General features: G+C 44.1%; 1 protein-coding gene across 1 annotated transcript in view; it reads right to left on the bottom strand.

Moving 5' to 3' along the window:
- The window catches only part of LOC121555139 (zinc finger protein GLI2-like), a 125558-nt gene that overhangs the window by 93169 nt on the left and 11473 nt on the right, over nucleotides 1-20916 (bottom strand). Inside the window, exon 2 of the mRNA XM_041868943.2 lies at nucleotides 4541-4682. Coding sequence (XP_041724877.1) covers nucleotides 4541-4655 — 115 coding nt within the window. The 5' untranslated portion in view covers nucleotides 4656-4682. The remainder of the gene's footprint in view (nucleotides 1-4540; nucleotides 4683-20916) is intronic.

Genomic DNA, 20916 nt, shown 5'->3' with positions numbered 1-20916 from the left:
ATGTCCCCTCTGCTTTCACTTAGCGTATCTAATCTTTAAATCCTCTCTAGGCCTGGCTAGCCAGTCCCCCAAGTGAAACTCAAAATAAAAGGATAGGGGAAGGGGTGTTCCTTGGAAAGCCATCAAGTTTACTTTTTTATAAAAGCCACATGAATGAATGTAAGCACAAGTGATAGAGAGAGAGAGGAGAGAGAGAGAGAGAGAGGAGAGAGAGAGAGAGAGAGAGAGAGAGAGAGAGAGAGAGAGAGAGAGAGAGAGAGAGAGAGAGAGAGAGAGAGAGAGAGAGAGAGAGAGAGAGAGAGAGAGAGAGAGAGAGAGAGAGAGAGAGAGAGAGAGAGAGAGAGAGGGGCTCCATTGTGGCTAAAGTATAACAGAAGGACCAAACCAGAGCTCCAACAAACCAAAAACAAACAGAGTATTGTGGCAGCCAGGGTGTAATGGTGTAATGGAATGACAATATACGCTTATGAATATCTGATCTAGATGTAGAGTCAAGGGAATGTATAAGTATAAAGAAATGTATTGAGCTGACTGCCCAGGCCAGACTCTGTAGGAACCTATTTTCAAACATATTAGATATTAAATAAACCTATTTACTGTAAAATAAGACAGAATTATAGGAGGATCTATATAGTTGAAAAGACGCTGACCATCAAAATAAAATGAAAGTACCTTCCACTCTATAATGATATCTGTCTCTGTCTTATTCAGTTATAGAAGACAACAGTCAGTTCCTGCTAGTGTGTGGCGGATCGGATCGGAGCGCCCCGAAAGGAAAGCAGAATTGGGCCAGTCAATAGCTTCGCCTTCCTGCAAGACCCGCCTGCTATAGTCTTCTCAGGTATCTGGTCAGTCAAGGTAGTACTGATACGATGTTGTGATTGTGAAATACTGTACATGGCACTGGATACAGTTGGTCCTTTCTTTCCCAACATGACAATCTACTGGGGATATGAAATAAATAAATATATTCTGCGCTTTTCAAGTGTGTGTGTCATGCTGTTTTCTAAGTAGTAGGGCCAGGCGAGATGGTGTCTTGTGAAAGACAGTTACCAGAACTATTTATCTCTTGCATTGCCTTGTCTACTCTTCTTTAAGACATGGGGAACGAATACTGAGGCACTCATCCACATGTTGTGTAGTTAGAGTAATGTTAGGAATATCTTAAAAAGTACTTCTCCCTACACAGAATCAGGATATTTATTATTTGATCAGTTTAAAACACTGGTGGAGGGCCATGGAGTTAGTTAAACATATAAGTGAGGGAGAAGTCAGATCTGAATGCAGTCAGCCCTGGCTAACCTCTGAGTCACAAATCCCCTATTCTCTCTCTGCCTTTCACAGGGCCACATAACCACAACAGTGCAAGGGCCTCATTTAGAGGGAGAGAAAGAAAGAAAGAAAGAGCAGAAATCCCTCTCTCCTTTCTCAGGAAGATTAGTGTCTGTCCCTGTGGCGTGTTCCTGCCTATAAACAGCGTTTTTTCTTTCTGGTAACATTTTTCTCACCTTCTCCAGAACAGAGCAGCCCAGGGACCAGTAGAGAGGCCTGGGGGAAAGAGACCCCTCACACGCCCCTCTAATCCCCCATCACCCCTCTCACCTTGACCATTACTCACTCACCCTCGCTACGGAGACCACGGCTGCTGTGATTAACACACTGCTCTGTCCTTATCACTAACTCGCCACTCTCTTAACACAACTAATTACACTGCACGCGCCTGCTCCATCCATCTAGTCTAGTCACCAGTCACACAGAGTTTAGGCTCGGGGTAACACCACATCTGTGTATAAGAAGTGTAAAGAGTGAGGGAGCAGAAGGGGACGATAACGACAACAAGGCACAATAGCAGTATACTGGACTTTGTGAATGTTGCCATTTGAGCAAAACTACAATCTGAGGGGTTAGATAAAGATAGGGTGTGTAGGCTGTCTAAAACTGTTTCACAAACATAACACTTATGAAAGAAAATTATTATAATAATTTCACATTTTCATGTGATCTTATGTGAAGTTAATGTGATAACATGTGGCAACATTTAAAGCAACGTGATAGCATGAAACTACACGGGTGAAAACGTGATCACGTGAAGTGTTCCAAAAACACGTGTTCACATGATTTCACATGTGAAACTTCACATGAAATCATGTGATTTTCTGTAAGGGAAAGATTACAAACATTACAATTCAGCTTAGAGACCCCCCCACCCACCCACCCCCACACACACACACACACACACATACACACAACAGCCTGCAAGAGCCTGCCCTGCCAGACAGATGCAGGCTGTCACTGAGACTGCGGGTGCCCATATAAAATCATTAACAAGGCCCAGCTAGAGAAACAGCCTGATGCATATCAAGGAACAGGTGGACTCATGCCAAGCCAACATCATCCTTCCTCCTCTAGCCATGGCCTCTTACACTAAGAGCTATAGAGACCAGACATACTTCCATTAAGGTTTAAGAGTCATGGACTCAAATGTAACTGGGTATGGCATGTCTCCATGAAACCCAACTGAAATGGAGTCTTGTTAGTAAGACGCTGATGTTCTAACTGCCAATGTGTCCAGGCCAGCAAAGAGAAAAAACGTAGCTGGTAGAACTTTATTCATTTGTAATGACTTGGATGTTTTACCATTATAGCTTCTGTAAACATTTGAGTGCTTTTCTTAGCGCTTTCACTGAGAGTGGTCTGATGACGCTTCAGTTAGTTAGCCTTTGACTTTACAGTAGTTATCAATAGAGTTGAGTGAATGAGGCCATTGATATAGGCTACTTTGAGAAATGTACTAAGAATAATACACTATCATATTGATTTATTCACACTATGCCCTATATTCATATTGCTGTTATGATCTGCGTGTTAATTGCAGGACCAGTGACAAGGTGTCGATGAGAAGATTAAAACAAAGAGGAACCTAACTATGTAATCAAGTCAGTATGAGTGTAAATGTTCTACTTTCGCTGTTGCCAATGAGTGAATAGAGAATGTATGGTGGTTATAGTTTGTTGATGGCAGGCCACCAAGCCCTTCATTAAACAGTAAAAATGTCAGACTGATAAGTTCTATTAACATTTCAGTGGTGGGCCCTCGCTAGATGTCTTTGTGCATCTCAGAAGGACCTCAGAACCGCTCCACCATGCAGTTCTAACTTATTTATAACATTGGAACCTCTGGAGGCAAGAACAAGGTCCTCAGACCTCGTTATGGGGAGTTGTCATCACACATATACTCACTGATGAAAACATGAGGTCTCATATTTAATACACGAGAGGTCTCTCTCTCACCCGCTCCTTCACTCTTTCTCTCTCTCTCGCTCTGTGACCCTCTCTCTCTCGCTCTGTGACCCTCTCTCTCTCTCTCTCTCTCTCTCTCTCTCTCTCTCTCTGCTCTCCCTCTCACTTTCTCTCTCTCTCTCTCTCTCTCTCTCTCTCTCTCTCTCTCTCTCTCTCTGTGACTCTCTCTCTCTCCCTCTTTCTCTCTCTCGCTCTGTGACTCTCTCTCCCTCTCCCTCTCTCTCTCTCGCTCTCTCTCTCTGTTTCTTTCTCTCTTTCTCTCACACTTTCTTTTTTCTCCTCAGACCAGACTGACCCACTCCATTACATAAGAGTTGCCTGCCTGCTACTTTTCATTTCAGTCATATGCGTTATCTATTTTTTTAACCTGTATCCCATCTTTATATTACTTACAACATCATTTACAACCATCATACTTCTTTGGTCTATGTGGGTTTGAAGAATTGCAAGTGTCCGATATAGGCCACAGTAGATTCCAAGACAATAAATAGAATGAATCTTTTTGGAAACAATCTTTGACCATTTCTTTGTAGAGGCGCCAGTGAGGACAGAGAGAAACGTCCTATTTTTCATGTATTTCTCTAAACAATTCATGCTCATATGGCTTTGCTTATGGCAGGCCACCAAGCTTATCATTAAACATAACTAACCAATGCCACACTATTAGATAAAGCTAATTAGCATATCAAAGGTACTTCCCGGTCCTCGCTGGTGTCAGAGGACTCTGATGCACTGTGTCGTCCACTGTTACCACAGACAGCTTTAGTAATTCATAACGTTTATACTCAGGAGGTAAGAACAAGGTCTTTCAACCTCATTATAGTGTTTTTTCATCATCCAGTCTCAGACATTTTTGAATCATGCAGTCCCTCTCCATCTCTCTCTTTTCATGTGCCACTGAGCGGGGGAATAAGCCAATATGCAAAGCATAAACTAACACGGACCACCGAAACAAAAACACTGCTTAAAGGCAATATCTGAAGCATTTTAAAATTCATGCATTTTACCCTCTTCATGATCAATTAAGTCAAGAAGTATTTTATATTGAAAATATTTTCAGTATTAGAGATACCGTATGACAGGGGGACTCCTATAATGTTTTTGATGTGGGTATTAAAGACACTATTTTATGACTGGGAGCATTGCTATAGGGTACAGACAGAGAGTGGAGAGAGGGAAACATTGAGAGGTTTGGACTGGAGAGGTGTAGTTGAAGGTGGTAGCTCTTAGACTAGTCATACTTCTGGTCACTGTAGTAGGAGATGGTTTCTTTGGCAGGTCTGAGAAGCTGCTTCCATCCAGACCTGATCCCTTGTGCTCCTTCTTCTCAGTGGCTGTAAGAGCAGAGGTCTCCATGGTGGACAGCAGGGAGTCAGAGTCAACCTAGAGACACAGAGAGGGAAAAGGAGCGATTAAAGCAAAACATGTGGAAAGGCAATACAAATGTTGTTGACACAGGATATTTTAGAATTAGGTGGTGGTTTTGGTCATAACACACACTCACACACACACACACACAAACTGAGTTCCCCCAGCAGTGCCGGAGTTACTAACAGAGGGAGTTCTACAGATTTTACACTATTTTTTACAGTCCAACACTGTGTATAAAATATGAAATGAATAAGATAGAATCTGCTTGTGTTTTTTTCAAAACCCAAACTATTCAGTGTCCTGACATGAAGCAGACTTCTTTGAGGTAATGCAGTGTTGCTGGTTGCCAGGCACCGTCTGGGGCACAGAGACATTTGACCATATATCATCTAGCGTGTCTGGTCACAGTCTCCTCTCTTGCACAGTCAAACTAAATTTAGATATTTAACTTTTTGTCCGAGGATAAAAACAGTATCCCTCAGGATATAGTCCTCAAATAATACATGAATGTACTGTAACTACCATGTATATAGGCTACATAGTTTTAAGGCGTCACTCAATTGTTTTTAAGTGTAATACGTTCCTAATGTCCTCCATAGTAAAAATGTGACAAGAACACACACTCAGCAGTCTGTCTTTTAGCCACTATGACATCACTATGTCAACACATTCACATGCTTTTTTGTATGGCAGTAGACTTGGCAGCAAGCCACTTGTTTGAGTTTGTGGAACCTAGACGATTATCCTCGGCTAAGTGCAAACAAGTAGCGGTCTAAAGCTAATAGGGGAGGTCATACCACACTCTCACGGTTTCCACTAGATTCCACAGTCACAAAGTCAAAATGGGCTATATATTGTAAAAATGTATGAGCTTTTTTGTCTTAATTTAAGGTTAGGGTTGGACATAAGGTAAGCAGTGGCGTTAATGTTAGGGTTAAGGTTAAGGTTACGTTTAAAAGCACATTTTAAGAAGAGAAAATGTAGAAATAAGCAGGGTTTATGACTTTGTGGCTGTGGAAGCTAGTGACGACCCACTCTCACTAGGCACTAGCTTGTTGTCATGGGTACCAATACTGTTTTTACCCCTTTTAGTGTGTCAATATGAGGGTTTTGTTGTTGACATTGTCTAATCTGACCTGTATGCACTGATTGATTTTATTCATTGTGATTCATTGGTTAAATACATGTTGGTTCATTATGATGTTATTAATCGTTATTTCCCAAATAAGTACAACCTCGGACAGATAACTTGTTCTGCCTAATGGATACAGAATACTATTTTCCTGGTTAGGACTACTCTACTCTACACTCTTCAATGTAGTGAAACACTTAAAACCGCTCTACTGGAGTGTCAAAGTGAAGTGACATACAGTTTCCACACACTTGTTGACAGACGTGGGCACTTAGCAGTCTGAACTTTAAATGAATGCAACATAGACTATGTTTTACACTGTTTATATTGCTGAACTCATATACATTCTTTTTTAATGACTTGACAGGTTCAGAGCTTAAGAAAACAAACAGCACTTATGTATGCGCTTGAAAATAATTTCTGACTTAGTCAGTGCTCTGTAATTATTAACATTTTAACACCACAGGCATTGAGTTATGGCATACACAGTATTTGCAGCATTTTTATGTTTTAGAGACCAAATAGGACATTATCTCAACTGATGATACAATGTCTTTCCAATAATTAGTTTATATGCTACGGAAATATTGATGAAATATTTTCTGTTTCTCTAGTGTTTTACACTAGCCACTATGAACAGTACTCACAGAACACTATCAAGTAATTCAATGTGTGCTCATGTGTGAAGTATCCTCTTGGTTTCCTGTGGTCCTCCAACATGTTGTGTTCTATTGGAGGTATGGCAGACCAGTGGCCATTGATATGACCCTTCAGAGGTACTAGTCGCCCATCCCGCTGCCCGTCCCTGTGCCAAGGTAAGCCGATTAAGAGCTGGGCAGCTAACAGGTTTAAAAGGCATCTGCTTCTTTATTGTCTGGCCAAAAGCAAATAAAAGTTGTCTTCCCTCTAGCCATCTTGTCACTGAGGCTGACAACTCATTCATGAGACATTTCCTTTTACGATCACAATCCAAAGCAGTAAGAAGTGTTTTAGTATCTGTTTCAGCTGATTCCAAGAGTTTTATGACATTGGCAACAATTATAAAAAATAAATAAAAAGTACAATCAAAGGCTCTTGGATCAGCGATGGTATGCCCAGCCCTAGAGCACATACTAAACCTTAAACATCAGTCTGTCTGTCTTCCAAGTGGCATGAACCCTGAAGATGACAGAATGTCTTCTTGATAACATCATGTTTAATAGGAACATCTGGCTTGCAACACATTAATAGCTGCTGTTTCCTGCTATAAAATCAAGCCAAGTATCGTTTTTTCACTATTAAAAACAAAAAACTATGTTTTAAGTGAGAAGTAAGCATTGGTCTGAAGCCAAAAAAGAAAGGAAATTCACATGAGGACCACAATGCCTACTCCACCCATGCTCTACCAAGGTTTTCCAGCACACAGCTTTGACCTACTACAGTAGCTATGTTAGTCTAGTGTACTTAAAACAATGTGTAGGCAGGTTGCTTAGGATTCAACCTACTCAAACAGCCTAATTCATTCTCTTAGAGGAGGTGCTCCAACAATAATGTGATTTGTACTGCATACAAGTTAAAGTATTGGATTCTTCACACACCACACTAATCCCATTCCACTACCCTTTCAAGCTTTTTTTAAATATATGAAAGCAAGCTTTGCTTTTATACTTACAAGCCCATCATGCTTGATTGAGCCAGCTGTTTATTCTTGTAGTAATGTGGTGCCTGCTTGTATTTCCTTAAACCTTTATTTTAGCAATACATGTCATTGAGAAAAAATATATATTTCATAACATCTGGACAGATCTGGACACAGTCACTCATATATAGAGGTCTATAGAGCATACCTCCATTCCTGATTTCTGTAACTGTTAGCTTACCTGTGAAAAATGGACATAGGCTCAGAAGTATTTGTTTTGCAAACATGGTCCTGTTTTATCAATTGCTGTGCTGATAAATGTGCAGTTCATTACCTCTGTCAAATTAATATGTAGCTTAAAGTTGTGTGTATTTGTATTTCTTTTTGCAATAAAGATGGTGACACTACAATAATACACATTTACAATAGGCCTATATCTAAAAATACATACAACCTAATGATATACAGTACCAGTCAAAAGTAGTTTGGGACACACCTACTCATTCAAGGGTTTTTTCTACATTGTAGAATAATAGTGAAGACATCAAAACTATGAAATAACACATATGGAATCATGTGGTAACCAAAAAAGTGTTAAACAAATCAAAATATATTTTATATTTGAGATTCTTCAAATAGCCACCCTTTGCCTTATAATGATATAATATGCCATTTAGCAGACGCTTTTATCCAAAGCGACTTACGGTCATGTGTGCATACATTTTTACGTATGGGTGGTCCCGGGGATCGAACCCACTACCCTGGCGTTACAAGCGCCATGCTCTACCAATTGAGCTACAGAGGACCACCCATTGAGCTACAGAGGACCACCCTTGATGACAGCTTTGCACACTCTTGGCATTCTCTCAACCAGTTTCATGAGGTAGTCATGTATCAAAAATGTATGCACTCACTTAGCGTCTGCTAAATGACTAAAATGTAAAAGGATGTAAATGTAGTCACATGGAATGCATTTCAATTAACAGGTGTGCATTCTTAAAACTTTTCACTGGTAGTGTATATACAGAGCATTTGGAAAGTATTCAGACCCCTTCCTCTTTTCCACATTTTGTTACGTTACAGCCTTATTCTAAAATGGATTAAATAATTTTCTCCCCTCATCAATCTACACACAATACTCCATAATGTCAAAGTGAAAACAGGTTTTTAGAAATTTGGACAAATGTATTAAAAATAAGAAACAGAAATATCTTATATACATAAGTATTCATACCCTATGCTATGAGACTCGAAATTTAGCTCAGGTGCATCCTATTTCCATTGATCATCCTTGAGATGTTTCTACAACTTGATTGGAGTCCACCTGTGGTAAATTCAATTGATTGGACATGATTGGGAAAGGCACACACCTGTCTATATAAGGTCCCACAGTTGACAGTGCATGTCAGAGTAAAAACCAAGCCATGAGGTCGAAGGAATTGTCCGTAGAGCTCCGAGACAGAATCTGGGGAAGGGCACCAAAGGTCCCCAAGAACACAGTGGCCTCCATCATTCTTAAATGGAAGAAGTTTGGAACCACCAAGACTCTTTGGCCACCCGGCCAAACTGAGCAAACAAAGGAAAAGGGCCTTGGTCAGGGAGGAGACCAAGAACCCGATGGTCACTCTAACAGAGCTTCAGAGTTCCTCTATGGATAGGGGAGAACCTTCCAGAAGGACAACCATCTCTGCAGCACTCCACCAATCAGGCCTTTATGGTAGAGTGGCCAGTCGGAAGCCACTCCTCAGTAAAAGGTACATGACAGCCAGCTTGGAGTTTGCCAAAAGGCACCTAAAGGACTCTCAGACCATGAGAAACAGGATTATCTGGTCTGATTAAACTAAGATTGAACTCTTTGGCCTGAATGCCAAGCTTCACGTCTGGAGGAAACCTGGCACCATCCCTACGGTGAAGCATGGTGGTGGCAGCATCATGCTGTGGGGATGTTTTTCAGTGGCAGGACTGGGAGACTAGTCAGGATCGAGGGAAAGATGAACGGAGCAAAGTACAGAGAGATCGTTGATGAAAACCTGCTGCAGAGCGCTCAGGACCTCAGACTGGGGTGAAGGTTCACCTTCCAACAGGACAACGACCCTAAGCATACACCCAAGACAACGCAGGCGTGGCTTCGGGACAAGTCTCTGAATGTCCTTGTGTGGCCCAGCCAGAGCCTGGACTTGAACCTGATCGAACATCTCTGGAGAGACCTGAAAACAGTTGTGCAGCGACACTCCCCATCCAACCTGACAGAGCTTAAGAGGATCTGCAGAGAAGAATGGGAGAAACTCCCCAAATACAGGTGTGCCAAGCTGGTAACATCATACCCAAGAAGACTCAAGGCTGTAATGGCTGCCAAAGGTGCTTCAACAAAGTACTGAGTAAAGGGTCTGAATACTTATGTAAATGTTATATTTCAGTTTTTTATTTTGAATACATTTGCAAACATTTCTAAAAACCTGTTTTTGCTTTGTCATTATGGAGTATTGTGTGTAGATTGATGAGGTGAAAAAAACATTTTAATCAATTTTAGAATAAGGCTGTAACGTAACAAAATGCACTGCATATCTATATCTACAATACATGACCAAAAGTATGTGGAAACCTGCTCATCGAACATCTCATTCCTAAGTCATGGGCATTAATATGGAGTTGGTTCCCCCTTTGCTGCTATAACAGCCTCCACTCTTCTGGGAAGGCTTTGCACTAGATGTTGGAACATTGCTGCGGGGACTTGCTTCCATTCAGCCACAACAGCATTAGTGAGGTCGGGCACTGATGTTGGGCGATTAGGCCTGGCTTGCAGTCGGTGTTCCAATTCATCCCAAAGATGTTCGATGGGGTTGAGGTCAGGGCTCTGTGCAGGCCAGTCAAGTTCTTCCACACCGATCTCGACAAACCATTTCTGTATGGACCTGGCCTTGGGCACTGGGGCATTGTCATGCTGAAACAGGAAAGGGCCTTCCTCAAACTGTTGCCACAAAGTTGGAAGCACAGAATCATCTAGAATGTCATTCTATGCTGTAGTGTTAAGATTTCCCTTCACTGGAGCTAAGGGGCCTAGCCCGAACCATGAAAAACAGCCCCAGACCATTATTCCTCCTCCACCAAACTTTATAGTCGGGGCAGGTAGCGTTCTCCTGGCAGCCGCCAAACCCAAATTCGTCTGTCGGACATCCAGATGGTGAAGCGTGATTCATCACTCCAGAGAACGCGTTTACACTCATCCAGAGTCCAATGGCGGCGAGCTATACACCACTCCAGCCGACGCTTGGCATTGCGCATGGTGATCTTAGGCTTGTGTGCGGCTGCTCGGCCATGGAAACCCATTTCATGAAGTTCCCGACTAACAGTTTGTGTGCTGATGTTGCTTCCAGACGCAGTTTGGAACTCGGTAGTGAGTGTTGCAACCAAGGCCAGACGATTTTTACGCACTACGTGCTTCAGCACTTGGCAGTCCCGTACTGTGAGCTTGTGTGGCCTACCACTTCGCGACTGAGCCGTTGTTGCTCCTAGATGTTACCAATTCACAATAACAGCACTTACAGTTGACCGGGGCAGCTTTAGCAGGGCAGAAATTTGACGAACTGACTTGTTGGAAAGGTGGCATCCTATGACTTTCCCACGTTGATAGTCACTGAGCTCTTCAGTAAGGCCATTCTACTGCCAATGTTTGTCTATAGAGAATGCATGGCTGTGTGCTCGATTGTATACACCTGTCAGCAAAGGGTGTGGCTGAAATAGCGAATTCCACTAATTTTAAGGGGTGTCCACATACTCTTGTATATATAGTGTATATATACAGTACTAGTCAAAAGTTCGGACACACCTACTTTTTCTTTATTTTTACAAAAACATGTACATTGTAGAATAATAGTGAAGACATCACAACTATGAAATAACACATATGGAATCATGTAGTAACCAAAAAAGTGTTAAACAAATCAAAATATATTTTATATTTGAGATTCTTCAAATAGCCACCCTTTGCCTTGATCACAGCTTTGCACACTCTTGGCATTCTCTCAACCAGCTTCACCTGGAATGCTTTTCCAACAGTCTTGACGGAGTTCCTACATTGGCTGCTTTTCCTTCACTCTGCCGTCCGACTCATCCCAAACCATCTCAATTGGGGTCATTGTCCTGTTGAAAAACAAATTATAGTCCCACTAAGACCAAACCACATGGGATGGCATATCGCTGCAGAATGCTGTGGTAGCCATGCTGGTTAAGTGTGCTCTGAATTCTAAATAAATCACAAACAATGTCACCAGCAAAACACCCCCACACCATAACACCTCCTCCTCCATGCTTTACGGTGGGAACTACACATGCGGAGATCATCCGTTCACCCACACCGTGTCTCACAAAGACATGGCGGTTTGAACCAAAAATCTCAAACTCCAGACCAAAGGACACATTTCCACCGGTCTAATGTCAATCACTCGTGTTTCTTGGCCCAAGCAGGTCTCTTCTTATTATTGGTTTCTTTGCAGCAATACGACCATGAAGTCCTGATTCACACAGTCCCCTCTGAACAGTTGATGTTGAGATGTGTCTGTGACTTGAACTCTGTGAAGCATTTATTTGGGCTGCAATTTCTGAGGCTGGTAACTCTAATGAACTTATCCTCTGCAGCAGAGGTAACTCTGGGTCTTCCATTCCTGTGGTTGTCCTCATGAGAGCCAGTTTCATCATAGCGCTTGATGGTTTTTCCGACTGCACTTGAAGAAACTTTCAAAGTTCTTGAAATGTTCAGTATTGACTGACCTACATGTCTTAAAGTAATTATGGACTGTCGTTTCTCTTTGCTTTTTTGAGCTATTCTTGCCATAATATGAATACAGTAGGCTACATAGGCCTATATATTTAAATCATATTGAAATCAATTTCAAGTTCAATCAATTGAGTTCTATTTGGCTAATTATAGGCTACTGTCTGTAATTTTTGCCTCAATTACATGATGTGTAGGCCTAACAACATGTGCGCAATGATGTGCCAAATATTGGATTTAGTGCATAGCCTAAAGGTTAGAATAGCCTCCTCCATATTTGCAGCCATAGGTGATACATTATTTATTGGAGTCTATCCGTCGTCAGTATCTAATGTTAAGGTAAGATTTTAATGGAAAGTAATTAAGGGAAATATCATTTTAAAAAGGATATGTGTGTGTGTATGTATGTGTATATATATATTTTTACATTTTAGTCATTTAGCAGACGCTCTTATCCAGAGCGACTAGGGTTAAGTGCCTTGCTCAAGGGCACATCGACAGATTTTTCTCCTAGTCGGGTCAGGGATTAGAACCAGCGACCTTTCGGTTACTGGCACAACGCTCTTAACCACTAAGCTATCTGCCTAATCAGGGAGGTCACCGCTCCACTCTTAATGAGGACGCAGGGGGGTCATGAGGAGAGGATTAGTCTCTATCTGATTGATTCTCCTGCGTATCCTGTGGTGTTGGGACTTCCCTGGTTAACCACTCATGACCCCACTATTTCATGGCAACAGAGGGCTCTAAAGGGATGGTCCAGTCAGTGGTCAGGGAGGTGTGTAGGGGTTTCCTTAGGGGCTACTATGGTGGAGAGTCCAAACCAGGTCTCCACAGTGCACATTCCTTCTGAGTATGCCGATTTGGCTCTCGCCTTCAGTAAAAAGAGGGCGACTAAATTACCACCCCATCGTCCGGGGGATTGTGCGATAAATCTCCAGGTGGGCGCTGCACTTCCCCGGAGTCACGTGTATCCTCTGTCACAGGAGGAGAAGGCGGCTATGGAAACGTATGTCTCTGAATCTCTGAGACAGGGATACATTCGGCCTTCCACTTCACCTGTTTCCTCAAGTTTCTTTTTCGTGAAGAAGAAGGATGGTCGGTTACGCCCGTGCATTGATTACCGTGGTCTTAATCAGATCACCATCAAGTACAGCTACCCACTACCTCTGATAGCTTGTATGACGTCATTGCACGGGGCGCGCTTCTTCACAAAATTGGATCTCAGGAGCGCGTACAACCTGGTGCGTATCCGGGAGGGAGATGAGTGGAAGACGGCATTCAGTACCACCTCAGGACACTATGAGTACCTTGTCATGCCATACGGGTTGATGAATGCTCCATTAGTCTTCCAACCCTTTGTCGATTCGATTTTCAGGGATCTGCACGGACAAGGTGTAGTGGTGTATATTGATGACATTCTCATATACTCCGCTACACGGGCCGAGCATGTGTCCCTGGTGCGTAAAGTGCTTGGACGACTGTTGGAGCATGACTATTATGCCAAGGCGGAGAAATGCCTGTTCTTTCAGGAGTCCATCTCTTTCCTAGGGTACCACATGTCCGCGTCTGGGGTGAGGATGGAGAGTGACCGCATTTCGGCCGTGCGTAATTGGTCGACTCCTACCACGGTGAAGGAGGTACAGCGATTTTTGGGGTTTGCCAACTACTAACAGAGATTAATCCGGGGCTTTGGTCAGGTAGCGGCTCCCATTACCTCGTTGCTGAAGGGGGGACCGGTGCGTCTGCGGTGGTCAGCTGAGGCGGACAGGGCGTTAAGTCACCTGAAGGACCTGTTTACCTCGGCTCCAGTACTGGCTCATCTGGATCCCTCCTTGGCTTTCACGGTTGAGGTGGATGCGTCGGAGGCTGGGATAGGCGCTGTACTTTCCCAGTGCTCGGGCACACCACCCAAACTCCGCCCCTGTGCGTTCTTTTCAAAGAAGCTCAGCCTGGTGGAGCGCAACTATGACGTGGTGGAACGGGAGCTGTTCGCTGTGGTCCAAGCTCTGAAAGCATGGAGACATTGGCTTGAGGGGGCTAAACACCCTTTTCTCATTTTGACTGACCATCGCAATCTGGAGTACATCCGGGCGGCGAGGAGAATAAACCCTCGCCAGGCAAGGTGGTCCATGTTTCTCACCCGTTTTGTTTTCACCCTTTCTTACAGGCCAGGTTCCCAGAACGCTAAGGCAGATGCTCTGTCCCGACTGTATGACACGGAGGAGAGTTCCGTGGAGCCCACTCCCATACTTCCGGCGTCGTGTCTGGTGGCACCGGTGGTGTGGGAGGTTGAAGCGGACATCGAGCGGGCGTTGCGTAACGAACCCACTCCTCCCCAGTGTCCAGAGGGTCGTGTGTACGTCCCGCTGGAGGTCCGCGATCGTTTGATCTATTGGGCTCACACGTCACCCTCCTCTGGTCATCCTGGCATTGGTCAGACAGTGCATTGTCTTAGTGGGAAGTACTGGTGGCCCACCTTAGCTAAGGACGTGAGGGTTTATGTTTCCTCCTGCTCGGTGTGCGCCCAGTGTAAGGCTCCTAGACACCTGCCCAGAGGGAAATTGCAACCCCTACCCGTTCCACAACGACTGTGGTCCCACCTATCGGTGGATTTCGTGACGGATCTTCCCCCCTCACAAGGGAACACCACGATCCTGGTCGTTGTGGATTGGATTTCTAAGTCCTGCTGCCTCATTATTCTGCCCGTCTCCCTACAGCCCTACAGACTGCTGAGGCCCTATTTACACACGTCTTCCGGCACTATGGGGTACCTGAGGATATAGTGTCTGATTGGGGTTCCCAGTTCACCTCAAGGGTCTGGAGGGCGTTCATGGAACGTCTGGGAGTCTCGGTCAGCCTGACCTCAGGGTTTCACCCCGAGAGTAACGGGCAGGTGGAGAGAGTCAACCAGGAGGTGGGTAGGTTTCTGAGGTCGTATTGCCAGGACCGGCGGGGGGAGTGGTCGGTTTTCCTCCCCTGGGCAGAGATGGCCCAAAACTCACTCCACCACTCCTCCACTAACCTTACTCCATTCCAGTGTGTATTAGGTTACCAGCTGGTTCTGGCACCTTGGCATCAGAGCCAGATCGAGGCACCTGCGGTGGCTGAATGGTGTCAGCGCTCGCAGGAGACCTGGAATGCTGCCCATGTGCGCCTGCAGCGGGCCATCGGGCGGCAAAAGGCGAGCGCCGACCGCCACCACAGTGAGGCTCCGGTGTATGCACCGGGGGACCGGGTCTGGCTCTCGACCCGAAACCTGCCCCTTCGCCTGCCCTGCCGGAACCTGGGTCGGCGGTTTGTGGGGCCATTTAAAGTCCTGAGGAGATTGAACAAGGTATGTTATAGGTTACAGCTTCCTCCTGAGTATCATATTAACCCCTCGTTCCATGTGTCTCTCCTCAGGCCGGTGGTAGCTGGTCCACTCCAGGAGTCTGAGATACAGGAGGTTCCTCCGCCCCCACTGGACATCGAGGGGGCACCGGCGTACTCGATCCATTCCATCTTAGATTCGAGGCGTCGGGTGGGGGGCCTGCAGTATCTCATGGAGTGGGAGGAGTACGGTCCGGAGGAACGGTGCTGTGTCCCTAGGAGGGACATCCTCGATCCCTCCATGTTGAGGGATTTCCACCGCAGTCATCCGACTCGCCCCGCGCCGCGTCCTCCTGGCCGTCCCCGAGGCCGGTGTCGACGCACGGCTGGAGCCGCGCGTCGGGGGGGTACTGTCACGGATTCTGCCGAGGCTGCCCCTCCTCCTTGCTCGGGCAGGCTTCGGCGTTCGTCGTCACCGGAATACTAGCTACTGCCAATCTATTTTCTATGTTCTACCTGTTGTTGTCTGATTGTCACACACCTGTTTCCCATCGTGTAATTACTCCTTCCCTATTTAACCCGGTGGATCCCATTGTGTTTTGTGCGTGTTTGTTATTTCGTTTCGTGTGTCGTTTGGTGAGCGGGTTTGCTCCTCCCTGTGTGGAGGTACTTTGTATTTGTTTCTTTACTTGTTAGTAAAGTACGTTTTCATTGAGTTCTGTGTCCTGCACCTGACTTCGACCCACCGCATTACACTGACACTCGTTACAGTATGTATATATATATGCGAGAATAAAAACATTTGGGGGATTGGAAGTGATGCAGACAATTACATTGATGGAAGTTACAATCTATCTGAAATATTAAAGCTGATCTACCCCCTAAAAAAAAATATATATATATACTGTATATATAAAACACATGCTCTAATGACGCACTTTTGAAAGTTCTCCCTCCGTGGTGTTTTGGGAAACGTATTTGTGAGTTCTTCGCCCTTTACAGAAACGATGCATCGTTAAAACACTTGTAAGCTTAAGTTCCATCGCTATCGGGAAACCGGGCCCTGGCTATTACTTCATAGACATGGGCTATTTGCATTCATACAAAACATATGGATTCTCCCTTTAAAGAGGGGAGGACGGTGAATATCAACAGCTGCTTTAAATAAACTGTAAGTGACTCTCAAAGTACTGAATAAGTTGGCTGAGTGAGCATTTGGAAAGAAATCCCCCCAAACATCTGGGGTAGTCCGCCCAGACCCCCCTCTAGCTATGCTTTATGGAAGACTGTAACTTACGTAGCTAGGATATATTGTCAACATTGAGTTGTGGTTCATAGCTATGGTACAGCCTTGTTGACTTGTAGCTACTGGCTAGTTGGCTAGATAACTAGCTATAATAGCTAGCTTATTTGTTTGTGCTCTGATTTAGTTTCCACAGACGACTTCAGCCATTTGAAAATACTTCCATAGCAAAATATACCCAGCTAGCTTCCTTTCCTTGTAGCTTGCTTCTCATCCGACTGGTGTTAGCTAGCTAGTTACAGCTGCTAGCCTGCTACAAGCTAGCTGCTGCTGTTGCGCAGCAACTGAGTTTCTGGTCCTGGTTTTAGAACTCTGAGATTCGGCTGGAAAGATGTTAGCATTGTCAGAAATGCTACAAAAAGATAGCACACTGTTGGTTTTTAATGGACAGAAATTAGTACGTGAGAGCGATAATAAAAACTGTTGCACCCACAAACTTAGTCAATCCGACATTTTTTAAGTCCAATGGTAACTTTATGGATGCTATAGTCTCGTTTTAATCTGATGTCTAGAATTTGAGGTAGGTTGGCACAGAAAATACTCAGAAAACTAAATTGTTAACAACCCGGTTAAACAATCTGGTATGTGTACCTCCAATCAAGTTGATTTGCCAAATTTCCTCGAAATCGGTGTCATATTGGCTTAGATATGATGATAGGGACATTTTTATTTGACACTCAATTTAACATCGCCCCCACAATAATCACAAATTTACATTAAGCCCTGAGTTGTATATTAAACAGACACAAGCTTGTTCTGTTACGTCCATTATTAAAAATGTGGGGCTTGTCTCAGGGTACTGTAGGCTCGGGTAAAGGACTAAAGCTAGAAAGTGTATTGCTTGGATAGAAGTGGCCCCAACTTCACCCCCATCCCATCCCCCCACAGCTCCACCATGCAGTTCTTTGGAGCCTCTCTCTGCCCCATTCCTCCCTGTCCCTCACCGTCCCTGAAGACTGGGCCTATCTGCCCCTGTGACAGGGGTGTCGGGCTCTGACGGGACAGTACAGGCGTCAGGAACTGAACAGACAGATGGTGGATGAGGAAAAGAAACAACAAGAGGCCATTTCTTCTTCTTCCCTTCTTCTGGTTGGCTGGTCAGCCTAGTGCAGCGCGCGAACAGGATTGTGGCTCTCCCAGCCCCCACAGGCAGGGGACTCTACGGTGCTGGGTGTTGGGGGGGATAATCCCCTATACAGGACCCCCAGCCCCCTTTCTTGGATTTGTCCCTCTGCTGCCCCAAACCCGATACCCCACCTCTTAGTGAACGAGCCACAGCCTGGCCAAGGGTGGGTCCTGTGATAGTAAAAAGGCTTTGGGTTCTATAACTAATTGAAGTATCTTTAGACAGATCATAATTGGGATGTCGAGTTTTATGTTCCTTTTGATGGCATAGATGGCCCTTCTTGCCTTGTCTCTTAGATCGTTCACAGCCTTGTGGAAGTTACCTATGGTGTTGATGTCTAGGCCAAGGTAGGTATATATATTTGTGTGCTCTAGGGCAACAGTGTCTGGATAGAATTTGTATTTGTTGTCCTGGTAACTGGAGCATTTTTGGAACACCATTATTTTTGTCTTACTGAGATTCACTGTTAGGGCCAAGTCTGACAGAATCCATACAGAAGATCTAGGTGCTGCTGTAGGCCCTCCTTGGTTGGGGACAGAAGCACCAGATCATCAGCAAACAATAGACATTTGATTTCTAAGTCCAGTAGTTTAAAGTTTTGAAGTTTGAAGTTTTATTAGTCGCACGTACGAGATTTGCATGGTATACATCGTCCAACTAAATGTTTACTTGCAGGTTCCTTCTCGTAACAACAATAAGAAATAGTAAAAAATAAGAATACAAACATAAAGTACATGGCAGCAGAAAATAATAAACATTTTAGCATCAGTATAATACAGGAAGGCACAATTTATACATGAATTGGGTAAGGGGGAATGGGGGCCAAATGTATAAATTGGGCAGTATAATAAGAGTCTGGTAGCAGCAGTTGTGATGTGCGCTAAGGTGCGGAGAATCCGAGCAGAAGGGTGAGGCCGGGTGCTGCAGACTGTTCTAATGCCCTCGTCTGTGATAAAGTAGTCTACAGTAATACTGCCAAGAGATGAGCTATAGGTTTACCAACCGTAGGAGTCCCCTTAAGCCTACCATTGACTATGTACAGACCCAGCGTGCGACAGAGCTGCAGCAGTTGTGACCCGTTTTTGTTGGTTGTTTTGTCGTAGTTGTATCTAGGGGGGCATATTGGGGAAGGAATACTGTCACTTCCCAGTAGGTATTTGTCCCCCTGTGTGCTGAGAGTCAGGTTCTTGTCCAGTTCTGGCATTTAGGTCACCACAGACTAGTACATGTCCCTGGGCCTGGAAATGATTGATTTCCCCCTCTAGGGTGGAGAAGCTCTCGTCATTAAAGTATGGTGATTCTATTGGGGGGATATAGGTAGCACACAGGAGGAAATGTTTCTCTGTTGAGATAATGTGCCTATTAATTTCTAACCATATGTAAAATGCTCCGGTTTTTATTAATTTAATAGAGTGGGTTATGTCTGATCTATAGCAAATTAGCATACCCCCTGAGTCCTTTCCCTGTTTTACTCCTGGTAGTTTGGTGGATGGGACTACCAGCTCTCTGTAACCTAGAGGGAAACCAATGGGTCAATCTCCTCTATACCATATTTCTTGTAGGATGACAATGTCTGTATTTCTGATTTATTTTGTGAAGTCTGGGTTCCTGCTCTTTAGGCCAAAAGCAGATGACCTCAGACCTTGTATGTTTCAGTATGAGATAGTAAAAGCTTTGTGTTCCATAGTGTCCAGTGTAGTTATTTGTGTGGTTTAGTTTCGGACCATTAGGTTTGAGCAGAGCATGCCGAGGGTCTCTCTGGCTCTGTCTGTCTGTCTGTCTGTCTGTCTGTCTGTCTGTCTGTCTGTCTGTCTGTCTGTCTCCAACGCCACGATCCTGATGCCCATGGTGGGGTACGTGCTGGTGCTGCCGGCGGCACAGAGACACTGTTTGGACTTTCTGAACTGCGTGATCGGCAGCCGCCCCTGTCTGTCTGTCTGTCTCTCTCTCTCTCTCGCTCTCGGCATTGGAAACATGTTTACATTGCCAAAGCAAGTGAAATAAACAATAAACAAAACAACAATGACAAAAACCAACGAAGTGAATTAAACAGAACAAAGACAAAAACAATCAGACATTAACAGTAAACATTACACACACAAAAACTTTCAAGACAATAACGTTTAATATATTAGTTATTAGCAGTTAAAAAATGTATTATAAACTTGATGGTTCGAGCCCTGAATGCTGATTGGCTGAAAGCTGTGGTATATCAGACCGTATACCATGGTTATGACAAATTATTTATTTTTACTGCTCTAATTACATTGGTAACCAGTTTATAATAGCAATAAGGCACCTCTGGGGTTTGTGATATAAGGCCAATAAACCACGGCTAAGGGTTGTATCCAGACACTCCGCATTGCGTCGTGCGTAACAACAGCCCTTAGCCGTGGTATACTGGCCATATACCACACCCCCTCGGGCCTTATTGCGTAAGTATAACATTTAAAATGTTACATAAGCTATGTATAGTGTTGTGACAATGTGCAAATAATAGAATGTATGAATGACGGGGGAAAATAATTAGGCAGATAAATATAGGTTATATTTACATTGGTGTTTCTGACCAACTGGTTGACCTTTTCTTGTGGCAGGTCACACATTTTGCTGCTGGGATTGCACACTGTGGTATTTCGCCTAACAGATACGGGAGTTTGTCAAAAATGTATTTGTGTTTGAATTCTTTGCGTGTTTGTGTAATTTGAGGGAAATATGTGTTTTCCTGAGTCTGTACATAGTCAAGGCCTTTATTAGTTGTGGGTCAGTCATTACAATTTCCTATGTTTTTTGGTTGATTCTTTCCAATGTGTCAAGTAGTTCTCTCTCTCTCTGTCTCTCTCTCGTTCAGAGACCTGGTGTGTGTTTTTCTTAGGGCTTCATTTAATTTCAAGTGTCTACCTCTCTTCCACTAACGTTCAACATATCCCCTTTCACCAACACTGAAAGGAATTAAAACAGACATCAAAGGCAGCCATCATATTTGA

This window comes from Coregonus clupeaformis, chromosome 40 (genome assembly GCF_020615455.1).
Source record: "Coregonus clupeaformis isolate EN_2021a chromosome 40, ASM2061545v1, whole genome shotgun sequence".
Taxonomy (NCBI): domain Eukaryota; kingdom Metazoa; phylum Chordata; class Actinopteri; order Salmoniformes; family Salmonidae; genus Coregonus; species Coregonus clupeaformis.
The sequence above is the reverse complement of the archived record's forward strand: the minus strand, read 5'-3'. Positions and strand labels throughout refer to the sequence as shown.